Genomic DNA, 12,214 nt, shown 5'->3' with positions numbered 1-12,214 from the left:
ACATAGCGAACAGGATTAAATCAACAAAGACCACTATTTTTAGGTAAAATGGACATTCTTTTACACACGGCTAGCACTTCGGAACTTCTATAATTAGCAACGGCCCGACATTTTTCGATTCACGGATACTACTAAAAGCAACGAACAACTAAATTGCTTGTCCTAAACCAAATGAAAATAGACAGTGTCATTTTATTCCTTTATACATTTATGAGTCATACAAAATTGAGAGGCTACAGCCACCCCCTCAAACTAGAACAAACACCACCTATGGTAACAATACATGATTGACATCGCTGGTACGAAACAAAAAGTCTGTGTTTGATTACCAATCCAACATTCTATTATTCAAAAGCAAGACTGATATGATTAAATGTCCTTAATTGATCTTATGGTTTACTACACGGCGATTTTACTTGCTTCTCTCGTTTGTTGTTGCCTGTTTTAGTATATACAACAATGCATGCATGTGAGAGAAAGAGCATTTAGATATTGCCAAGGAATTAAGTCATTATCAAAGTGAATCAGAAGAAAAGTCTTGGAATAAGCAGTCAAATGTTACCGTATTGGCATTGACTAAAAACAAATCAGTGAAGCGATAGCGGGGGGAGCAAGAGGAGAAGTGGCATGGCATTATTGAAAAAAATGCGACACCAGAAGTTTCGCCCCAGAAAAGATAGGCAAAGAAAGAAAAAAAATGTGGAGGCTAGTTCTCTGTAATGTGTGTTAATTCTTATCTTTACACTTTTGACAGCAAAAATAAAGAACAACAAGAAACAGGAAAACATTCAAGATAGATAAACAAATTCCCCCTATTTTGAAATGAATTGAGAACTGATTACAGTTGCTGTGGTTTCAGCAAGCAAAAATCAACATTGTGCTTTTTTTTTTATTTATGTTCTTGATAGTATAGATATCTTTTGGCCAAACGGCGAAAAGAATCGCCGTTCCCATGATTAGTCCGCATTCTCCACAGTTTTGATTCAAGAAATCTCCGTGTCTTTTTCCTTTTTACAATGTTGTTTGGTTTAATCGAATCAACCAGATACGGAGTTAATGGATTATCTGCGTCAAAGTTTGGTTTGCTCTTTCTAATTTGGTCTATCTCCGTATCAATGCGTTTTCGAGTATCTTTACCTCTTGATCGACAGACTACAAATTCTTTCAAAGATGGCAATTACATAAGACTTTGTTACTCTGCTTTGGTTTCATACAAGAACTTTTAATCATAAAAGGTTTTACAAAAATAATAATATTTATGACAAATCTGCTCTGTTTTTACAGTAAATTCGAGTCGAAGAAAGTACAGAAGATCTTAAATTCAACTTTGATTTACAATCAGTGATAGCTGGCGGTCCAGCTATAAATTCTACATAACTGGAAACCAATCTCAAAACAAGCCAACAAGACCACCAAATTATCTTGAAAAGAAGCTTGTTTTGTTAATATTAAGACAGATTTTCTAAAATTCCAGTAGTATCAGTTAAGTTGTTTTCAACTTCAGTTCTGGTGGTGACATAATAAAACACGGTATCCGTTGGAAAACCAAAAAAACAAGAAAACATAACCGCACAAGAAAAAAATTTGCACCAATCATCTCATCAAAATTAGTAAACATGTCAAAAAGATCACTAACAACATGCTTAGTCTACAAAGAAACTTACCTAGAATTGTAAGTTTACTGAATAGGGTGATCGTCACACAATGCTACAACTATTCAAAAATAGCCACACCTAATAGGAAACCGAAAGGAGAAGAAAAAATTGCCAATTTACTCAGGCATTTCAAAAAGACAAAACGAAGAAATGATTTAACTGACCCCACTCATCCTAGTAAGATAACGTACCGTGAAATCAATGATTTTTTACAACAATATTCTCAAAGTCATAAGTTAGAGATTCAAACGGATAATATACGTAATTCACTTGATATAATCAAGAACTTCTTACCCCATCAAAGAACTCAGGATACAATACTAGACAATGTTAAAATCAGAGCCATGACTTCTCTGGGTGAAGGGTTAGCTATAGTTCCTAAGTCCATGTATGCCCACAACTTTGTGGCTGATCCTGAAGAAATCTTGAACCAGTACACAGTATTGATAATACCCAAGACAGTTATCGGAGACAATACCAAAGTATTACTTAAAATGCATCATGAGTTTTATGCCGAAGGTGAGCTTATTGAAGTGCTCAATTCTAAGTCTAAAGAATCCAGAAGAAACGATATGCTCATAGTATGCGAAAAGTTCAATGAATGTAACGGATGCCAATTACAAATGTTGTCATATGAGGATCAATTGAAGTATAAACAATCAGTGATCCAAAGAGCATATAAATATTTTTATCCTCAGATTTTCAACCTGTTCAACGACATCGATAATTTTGGTGTTGTTAATGAGTCGCCTTTACAGTACACTTATAGAACAAAATTGACTCCACATTTTGCTGTATCCAAAAAAGTTAACCAGAAACTTGGTTTCCAGCATGTTAATAATCGAGAAAGATTAGATGTAAGCAATTGTCCCATTGCCACACCAGAAATAAATGATAAATTGTTAGAGTCAAGAGAGAAATACATTGGAAAATCAACACCTTTGACACAGCTAACGTTAAGACAGAGCCTCCGTATCAATCATGACACTGGTGCCTTCAAGTCAGTAGCGTTAGAGGGACAAAAAAAAGTTGTCACAGAAAAAGTCGAGGACTTTTTATTTCAATATGACTCCAATTGTTTTTTCCAAAATAATAATGCAATTTTGCCCAGTGTTTTGGATTATATCAGATACCATATCAATCAATCTGATAAAACAATTGACAATTTGATTGACACATATTGTGGCGTTGGGTTTTTTGGGATTGCTTTGTCTAAATCATTCAATGAAAACACCAAGATTTTTGGTATAGAGCTAGTTGAACAAGCAATTAAATACGCTAACCATAATGCTAAATTGAATGGGTTGGATCCTGAAAGAGTCCAATTCGTTTCTGGGGATGCTTCAAACATATTTAACAATGACAAATTCAAAAAATCGGGAATTTCTGGTAAAAATAGTGTTGTAATTGTCGACCCTTCGAGAAAGGGATCTAATGAATCATTTTTGCAGCAGTTGTTAAATTTTGAACCAGAAATTGTTGTCTACGTCAGCTGTAATGTTTTTTCACAGGCCAGGGACTTGGCTACATTTGAGAATCTCCAACAGCATACCAATGTAAAATATAAAGTTAAAGATGTAATGGGATTTGACTTTTTCCCGCAAACAAAACACGTTGAATCCATTGCCATTCTTGAAAAAGTATAAATGCATTTGCGATACTAAGATGCGCTATTTATTACCTGTACATATTGCTAAATCTTAATAATACTAATCAGTCTTCCGAATTTTTTAAAAATTCGTCAATTATATCAAACAAGGCATCTACCCCCCATTCTACTCTTTTCAATTGTTTCTTTCCAGAGACAACTTCACTTGTTTTAACTTTTTGCTGTACAAAATATTGTAGACCTCTTAACATAGTAGTTTGATCTTTAGCTTTCAAAACACGCTCAACTAATAATCTATCATCATATTTTTGCTCGTACATTCCTTGAGCTTTGCTTTGCAAACCACCTCCAACTGAATTTTTCCGAGATTTTTTACCAACTTGGTCGAAGAAGCTGACCAACAACACTTCTAAAAATAGTACGGTATCACTTGAAGCTGTTAAGAAATTTACTGTCCGGAGATTGTGCAACGGCATAGAACCTTCTGCCAAAAGAAACGCGTAGAATCTTCCCAAGTTCAATATTCTTTTCATTTTATTTTCCTCATCAAATGAATCAAACCCAATGAAATTATCTTCCTCTTCTTCGTCATCGGCACTTCCTCCATCCAATTCTTTGATCAAATCCCACAACATAAATTGGAAAGTTTTCCTGAAGGAGTGCGAATCACATAGCTTGTTACCCAAAACACCATAATAAGGATTCCAAGATGGTTCCATGGTAGCACAATGAATTAACACTTTGGGTATTTCTCTCTCTTGATTTCTTTTTAATGCTAATTTATCTAACTTTGTGACAGCATCAATGTAATCGTTGGCTGACATAATGGAAACAAATATTGCACGACGTATATCAGTGTTCATTCTTTGCGCTTTGGCCAACTCCATCCAATTGGGTTCGGCATTATCCAAGATATCACTCATGGCCACAATATCTACATCATCTTTGGGTTTATCTGTCTCATGACCTTTCCATGCTGATCCAACTAACCACCATTTACCTCTAGTGACCACATTTTGGATATCTTGCAATGAAACTTGGATTGGGTCACCTGATTTATTTTCATTGATTCCACCCAAAAACTTTTTCAATTTAACAGATAACTGATGATTTGCTTCATTTACTATTTTCAATTTATTATTTTTCAACGACGAGATTGTTTCAATTAAAAATTGAGTTCTTGTGTTAATGGAATCCTTCGGTAAGGTTGAGACTTTTCCATTTATTAACAAAACGATTTCTTTCAAGGCTGATGGATCGTCAGAACGCATTTGATTCCCAGAATTACGAATCAACCTCAATAATAAATCAGCGTTGTTTTCGTCAAGATTATTAATCAATTCTTTGATCAAATCATACAATAATTTAGACGACACTAATTGAAATAAATATACCGAGGACAACAATGAAATTATATTCGATGCTTCTTTTGTTTTTGAAGAATCGGTTTGATAAGTCTCAAATTTCTCCACAATAGTTTGAATAAAATGTGCTCCAAATTCAACTCCTTGTAACCTATAAAGTGCCACAACAACAGTTGCATGAAGATAAACAAATGTATCTAAAAGTCTTCCCTGTTGCACAATACTGCTAAGAATAATATTTGTAATTTCTTCATTCAATACCTGTCTAGGATGAGACAAATATAACGCATTTATTTCACTGACAATGGAACTAATGTTAGCTTCGGACAACTTATTGAGAGGACCTTTGATTGATTTCCTTAATTTAAGAGTTTCTTCTGAAACACCTTCGCCTGCTTCTAATGCCATTTTTTTCCTCAATGCCGGTGGAATATATCTTTGTGGTGTTATTTCCAGCTCCTCGGAAGATTTGGTTTCTTCCAGTCCAGGTGCCACATATGGGTTTTCCTTCACTTTTTTCGAGTTGTCCAAATAATCACTAGAATACTCTTCATCCTCTTCAGAAATATGATCATCTGTTGTATCATCTATGTTTTCCATTGCAGACTCAAAATCTAGGTCTAGGCCATCCAAAAGTCCTCCGATAATATCATCATCGTCAGTTTTAGAAAGTTTGGACTTTTTCCCATTTTTGAGACCCAATTTTTTTGCATAATACTCAATGTCTTCATCATCTTTACGGAATTGCTCTTGCAAATGAGGATCAATCGGATATACTTCTTTTTCTTGTTTCTGCTTAGTTTTCTCAGATTTCCCATTTCTTTTGGCCTCTTTTATAGCCTTTAATTTTGCTAATGGGTCTTCTTCTTCTTCATCATCTTCTGAAAAACCAAAATCCGATTCACCTTCACTTGCATCTTCAAAACCTCCAAAGTCTTCTTCTTCCTCTTGATCATCGAAATTTTCATCACTAACCAAATCGGAAACCTCATCATCATTTTCTTGTTCTAACTCGTCCTCCTTTACAATTCTTATTTCAGAGGTCTTAGCTGATTTGTTCTTTTTACTCTTCAATAAACGCAAAGCCTCCATGGGATCGTTGTCTTCTTGTAACTCGTCTTCTGCCTCTTCAAAATCTGATATATCATCGTCATCCAAGTCATCTTCTTTTACTATTCTAATATCTGAAGATGCTTTGTTTGATCCATTTTTCTTCTGCTTTAAAGCACGCAATGCTTCCATTGGGTCCATGTTAATGTTTTCAACGTCCTCGAAATCTGTTTCATTTTCGCTACTGAAGTCATCTTCACTGTAACCCAAATCAGATACTTCATCGTCCAATAATTCATCTTCTTTGACAATTTTAATATCACTTTTTGCTTTTGGGGTCTTATTGTTATTATTTTTAGTTTCTTTTAATTTTCGTAATGCCTCCAAAGGATTATCTTCTTCTATCTTTCTGGATTTGCTTTTGTTCTTTTTGGTTGCTAACAACGCAAGTGGATCCTGTTTATTTTCATTTTGTTTCTTTGGCTGAATCTTTTGAGGATGTGTATCTTTCTTTACTCTCTTTTGTTTCTTTAATTCTCTTTCTTGTTTTCTTTTATCTTTTCGACTTATTGGTTTTGATTTCCGTTTTGTTCCTCTGATTTTTTCAAATTTAGTAAATCTATCTTCACTGTCATCATCGTCATAATCACCCTTGTTTTCCTTGTTTTTGATTTGTTGTAATAATTGACTTGGTAATCCTACCGAGTTTAAAATTTCTTCATTATTAAATCTTGCCATTTCTTGTTAATTGAAGTGGGCTCTAACAAGATTCTGTGATATCGGAGACAAATAAGAAATAAGATCATCTCACAACAGCCAAATAGAAAGAGAAAAAAAAAAAAATATTTGATAGTGTGTGAATTCTTTATTCTTTTTTCTTTACCATTCTTTTTGCAATCCTGCATATTTGCTTTTCATTTTTCTCACTCATTTTTGCCATTAAATTGTTTCTTCGTTTTTCCTTTTGGAGGTTTTCCGTTAGTGGGAGAAATCACAAGAGAAAACTCAACCTTGACCTTCTTCAATCATACCCACATTGACATTATTGATTCTATTCATAATCAATACATAACTATAATATTTACGGCTTATATAATGATTAATAAATTGAAAATAGATTTTGGGAAGTTCAAGATTGATTTGAAACTTTTAGGCGATTTATTTGTATTAGCCGGGGCAGGATTATCAGTGTATTATATCTTGAACACAATACTAAATGATTATTTAGATAACACTGTCAAAAACAAAGAAAATGAGAAAAAGGGAAGTGGGATATTAAAGAAAATTCAAGCTGCTAATCCGCATTTAAAAAACTTGTCATTTAATCAATATGAAAAGGCATTATTGAATTCATTAGTGACACCGGAAGAAATAACAGTTACTTTTGATGACATTGGTGGATTATCCGATATAATTGATGAATTAAGAGAAGCTGTCATCTTGCCTTTGACTGAACCCGAATTATTTGCTGCTCACCTGAGTTTAATCCAGTCTCCAAAAGGGGTGTTATTTTATGGCCCACCTGGATGTGGGAAGACAATGTTGGCCAAGGCCATCGCCAAAGAAAGTGGTGCCTTTTTTTTACTGATTAGAATGTCAAGTATCATGGATAAATGGTATGGAGAATCAAACAAAATAACTGATGCCATATTCTCATTAGCTAACAAGTTACAACCTTGTATCATATTTATTGATGAAATAGATTCTTTTTTGAGAGATAGGTCTTCAAATGACCATGAAGTTAGTGCCATGCTAAAAGCTGAATTTATGACATTATGGGATGGTTTAAAATCGAATGGTCAAATAATGGTCTTAGGTGCTACTAATAGAAAGAATGACATTGATGAAGCATTTTTAAGAAGAATGCCGAAAACTTTTGCCATTGGTAAACCGAATGCGTCACAGAGAACTGCTATTTTGAATAAAATTTTGAAAGATGCACAATTAGATGAAAATGATTTCGATTTGGAGTATATTGTTGCCAACACTAGAGGTTTTAGTGGTTCTGACTTAAGAGAGTTGTGTCGTGAAGCCGCTATTTCGCCTGTGAGGGAATACATCAAAGAAAACTATAACTACAAAAGTGGGAAATTGAGTCGAGATGAAAATGATGATTTACCTGTTCGACCATTAAGAACACTGGACTTTACTAAAACTTCGGGATCTATGAATGGTGATATTTTACCAAGTGTTGCTGTAGATTAAGAATAAGACATAACTAGTTAATATTTAATTTACTTCCTTGTACTTAGAATGTTCATATTTATAATTGTTGTAAGCCGTAATTGTTTATTTGTTGCAGTATTAAAACATAAACCAGTAATATGCCTTAATAGTAGTAAGCCCTAATATTTTTGTAGTCGTGCAAGTCTTGCAAACATGATACCACCAAAAATTCTAACCCAATAAAAAAAGAAAACAGCAAATTTTTAAAAAAAAAAATTTTCACTCAAATATATCTATTTACTTTTACTTCTTCATTAAATCCAAGCTGTCAAATCTTAAAGGGAATCATGTATATACATTTGTGAATATATATACATTTTAGAAATATCATTTACAACCATGTAACATTGTTTTGTTTATTTTCAAAATTTTGAAAATTATAGTTTTCTTTGGGTCTGGCTTCTTCGAAGATCCTTATACCGTTTGAAGATGGTATAATGATTCAAAGCGAAGCCTAAATTGAAATTCACGACTAATTTAGCTTCTTCTTCTCAAATGTATTATTAGGAAAATTCAATACGCTATGGAAGTAGAAACTGATAATATTGTTATCGGTGGACAATTAGTTTGGGACATTCTTCTTAATATTGTCACGAATCATGTAGTAGGTCTATGTAATAATGAGGATAGTTGTAAAATACTTAAAACTCTTAATACCTTTTGCACAACAAGTATTCAAGAGATGGCTAGATAAATCAAATAAAAATATATATCTATTACAAATCTATACTGCTAAACTAAACGAAAAAAAAAAAAAAAAAAGAAGAAAGGCACAACACATCTGATAATTTCTCTCTATCACATAAACATCATTAATCCGAAAACCACCAATGCCAAGTATTTGATATTTTCAATTGGCTCTTTATTGGATCCGTTTTCATATGGGATAGTAACTGCTGCAGAAGACGAAGAATTAGTTGGTCTGATGACAGAAATTTCAACGGGGATGTCTGATGCGGTCGGCAAGTTTGCATCATTTTCAGCACCAGCACCAGCAGTAGTAGCAGTGGCATGTACACTGTTAGTGTCATTGTTAACAACTGATGGTTTCAAACCAGACATACCCACAAGAGGAGTTGTACCATCGGTGGATGCTGCCATTGTGATGGTTCCCGTGTTGGAAACATCCTCACCCAGAATACTACTGACATTGTTGCCAGCAGTGGAAATATCTTTCTTGGACTCTCCCGTAGTGACAGTGGTATGTGGAACACTTGTGATATAAGTGACAACACTTTCAGAACACTTGGACTTGTTGCAGTTGGTGATAGTAGCGGTAACAATCAGATTAGTTGACTCAGGTGCAAGCGGGTTGTTGTTCACCAGTTCAGTGGTTATCATGGATAATGGGCCATTAGAATGTTGAGCAATAGACGATGTGTTCGAGTTTGGAACAGAAACAGAAACAGAATCAGTTTTGCCGTTATTCAGTACTGAGCTGCTAGTACTGATATCAGATTCGGAGGGAGCAACAACAATAGTGGAAGAAGAAAAAGATGTGGTCGTGGTAGCAGCCAATGATTCATTCACCAACTCATATGAACTGGCACTAACAGTTAATGTGTCACTAGGCTCGTTGGAAATGTCACTTTCCCAAGTTAAAGTGGATCCAAGTACAATGTCAGATGATGGTGCAGGGAAAGTAGTCAGAGTGGTTAACAAAGTCTCAGATTGACTAACAACACCCGATTCAGTTGCCACTGAACTGTCTGGTTTGGCGGTGGTCCAAGTCGTTGTAAACTCTGTTTCAATGACACTAGTTGGTGGGACAGATAATGAAGTTGCTGGTTGGAAGGTTGTCAAGGTGGTTAAGGAAGTACCGGATTGGCTTATGATTCCAGATTCAGTAACAATACAGCCATCGGAGTTGGCGGTGGTCCAAGTGGAAGTGAACTCAGTTTGTATATCACTGGATTTGGTGACGGATGCTAATGTATTGACTTTAGATGAAATACTTTCAGTGTCTGATTCGGCCAAAGTGACAAATGCTTGGCCAGCAGACGATGTGGTTTCTGATTGTGTGGTGAGTGTGATTGAATCAGAACTGACAGATGGTTGGGAAGAAGCAGATGCACTAAAGATAAATGATTCACTTGGGGTGACGAATGATGGCTCATCAGAAGCTACAAGCTTGGAAGAATGTGTTTCACCAGCAACGGACGACTGGGACAAAGTAGCTGAATGTTCACTCGTTGAAGGCTCGCTAATAATATAGTCGCTGGCTGTTTCAAAACCAAATTCACTAGAATGTGTGGCCTTGACATCGGCAGAAGATTCTCCAATAGTAGATGAGTGTTGCACAGAAGAGTGGTGACTTGAGACAGGTGTTTCAGTAGGTAAAATTGGGGCTGCAGAGGTTTCCCAGCTAGCTGTATCAGTTAATAATTCTTCAGCTGATGATGTTTCAACGGGGATATCTGCACTCGAAGACAACTGGGTGGTGCTTAGTTCAACTGTTGATAAAATGGTGTCACTTGGCAATGCCGGGAACATTGATGTGGTTGTGAACCATGAGCCACCTTTGTCTGTCAGAACATTTACAACACCACTTTCGGTGACTGTGTTGCCAGCAGTGTTGGTTTTGGTGATGGTAGTGGTGTATTGTGTTGGTGTTGTTCCTGGTGCTTCTGGCACTGGCTTGCAAGGAGTTTGACACGACTTGGGCAATGCTCTTTCTGGAATACGCCCGTAATAGGCAACAGACCCTAAGATGGTGGATGGGATACCGGAGCCTGAATCAGTGACCACTTGGAACTTTGATGGATCGTACCCTGTACCGATGTTGAACTTCTGTTCGAGCAAAAGGTTTCTTAATGTCAAGATACCGGAGACGGTGTCGTATGCGTATGCTGAGTTCCAGAGATTTCCCATCAAAGGAATAGTTAATCCGATTTTGTTGCCTTCCCCGAATCCATATACATTGAATGTTTGTGTGGTTGAGACAGCTTGGACGATCATGGAGGAACCCTTGTCGGTTAAGTAGAAGTTCTGTTTGGGGGAAACGGCCAATAAGACGTTGGAGATGTAAATCGTGGAATCGCCTTTTGCAGTGAAACAACCCGAACCCTTAATCTGGGTTGTTTGCTCGTAGACCTGGTTATTCAAACAGATTTGGCCGTTGTTGGTGATGGAACCCAAGGGCAAACCAAGGCTGACAGTACCCGAGGTTCTTTGATTCTGGTAGAACAGCAATAACCCGGTGTTGGTCCACAGGGCAGAAGTGAGTGCGGTGGAGCTGGAGAACTCGCCGGAAGCAGCAAAATACATTTCCCCGTTGTTGGTGAAGGAAACGCCTCGCAAGTCGTAGGAGGATGAAGTCCGTGAAACACGCGAGTCAAAGGAGACGACCCCGTTGTTGGTGATGGAATGGAGCAACGTTGTTAAACTGACTTGAAGGGCCAAAAGATGAGAGGTCAGGGAGATGTACAACCCTGCACCGGCTCTGACGTCTAACTTACCAACAAAGTTGGTGTAAGCATTGTCGATGATAGACCAGGAGGCCCCAGGGTAAATAGTGATTTCGCCTAGGTTTAGGGTGACAGTGCCTCTATCGATTTTGTTTTCGGTGATCTCGAGAGCAAAGACTAGCTGGGTGAGCAAAGCGAGGGAAACAATGATATTCAGGAATAGTTGCATGTGGTGAATGGTGATTGGTTTTGTAGTGATGAAAGAGAGTTAGAAAATTTGGAAAACGGGAAAGGACATTGGCTGAATTTATAGTTTCTTGAGTCATGTAGATTAGAATTTGTTCCTACGATCGACATGTACTGAACTAGTTGCAAAAACTAGTTTTGTTTCTTTTTTTTTTTTTTTTTTTGGTTGATGTTCTTAGAAGAGTGCAGACCCGACAAGTTTTTTGTTTGACACTCCCGAAATATAATATATCAAGCAGTATGATGGAGATGCATCCGTTCGGGTATTGTCCCGTCTACCCAGCCACTTGGCATGTAACAGAAAACAGTCAGAATGAAAAAGAAAATAGAAACAATTGTAGTTGGTATCCACCTCTAATGGTAACCGAGATTGTTTGCCGAAAAAATAATAGAAAGAAAAGGTAATCAGTTGCAAAAAAATAAACACTTGCTAAATAGACCTTTCCTCTGAGTGTAGAAATGCAACCCAGTAATATGATTGTTGGTACGATAGTAACTGTAACAAGAGAAGCCCATATTCCGTGTTATTGCAAAATGGTTTCGTTTTGCTGTATTATTATCACGGGATGCTTGGACGGAAAAGAAATTTTACAAACTCTAGAAGTGTTTCTTTTTTAGATGTTGCCTGGTGTTTGTCAATAGTGTGTGTGGAGATGT

At 36.3% G+C, this 12,214-nt stretch overlaps 4 protein-coding genes across 4 annotated transcripts; 2 read left to right on the top strand and 2 right to left on the bottom strand. All coding sequences in view use genetic code 12, as the record gives it.

Annotated features, from left to right (window-relative positions):
- Positions 1–1,639: 1,639 nt before the first annotated feature.
- On the top strand, positions 1,640–3,301 carry CD36_28860 (tRNA (uracil-5-)-methyltransferase, putative; the record flags this gene model as incomplete). Its single annotated transcript, XM_002421882.1, has 1 exon — positions 1,640–3,301. The coding sequence occupies one exon, from the start codon at positions 1,640–1,642 to the stop codon at positions 3,299–3,301; it is 1,662 nt and encodes a 553-aa protein (XP_002421927.1).
- A 67-nt stretch (positions 3,302–3,368) lies between these two features.
- CD36_28850 (suppressor of glycerol defect protein, putative) lies at positions 3,369–6,416 on the bottom strand (the record flags this gene model as incomplete). Its single annotated transcript, XM_002421881.1, has 1 exon — positions 3,369–6,416. One exon carries the CDS (start codon positions 6,414–6,416, stop codon positions 3,369–3,371), a length of 3,048 nt encoding a protein of 1,015 aa, XP_002421926.1.
- A 357-nt stretch (positions 6,417–6,773) lies between these two features.
- Positions 6,774–7,883, top strand: CD36_28840 (mitochondrial membrane-spanning ATPase, putative; the record flags this gene model as incomplete). Its single annotated transcript, XM_002421880.1, has 1 exon — positions 6,774–7,883. The coding sequence occupies one exon, from the start codon at positions 6,774–6,776 to the stop codon at positions 7,881–7,883; it is 1,110 nt and encodes a 369-aa protein (XP_002421925.1).
- An 819-nt stretch (positions 7,884–8,702) lies between these two features.
- Positions 8,703–11,540, bottom strand: CD36_28830 (hyphally-regulated protein precursor, putative; the record flags this gene model as incomplete). Its single annotated transcript, XM_002421879.1, has 1 exon — positions 8,703–11,540. The coding sequence occupies one exon, from the start codon at positions 11,538–11,540 to the stop codon at positions 8,703–8,705; it is 2,838 nt and encodes a 945-aa protein (XP_002421924.1).
- Between the last annotated feature and the right edge of the window lie 674 nt (positions 11,541–12,214).

The sequence above is a fragment of the Candida dubliniensis genome, chromosome R, assembly GCF_000026945.1.
Source record: "Candida dubliniensis CD36 chromosome R, complete sequence".
Classification (NCBI taxonomy): Eukaryota; Fungi; Ascomycota; class Pichiomycetes; order Serinales; family Debaryomycetaceae; genus Candida; species Candida dubliniensis.
The sequence above is the reverse complement of the archived record's forward strand: the minus strand, read 5'-3'. Positions and strand labels throughout refer to the sequence as shown.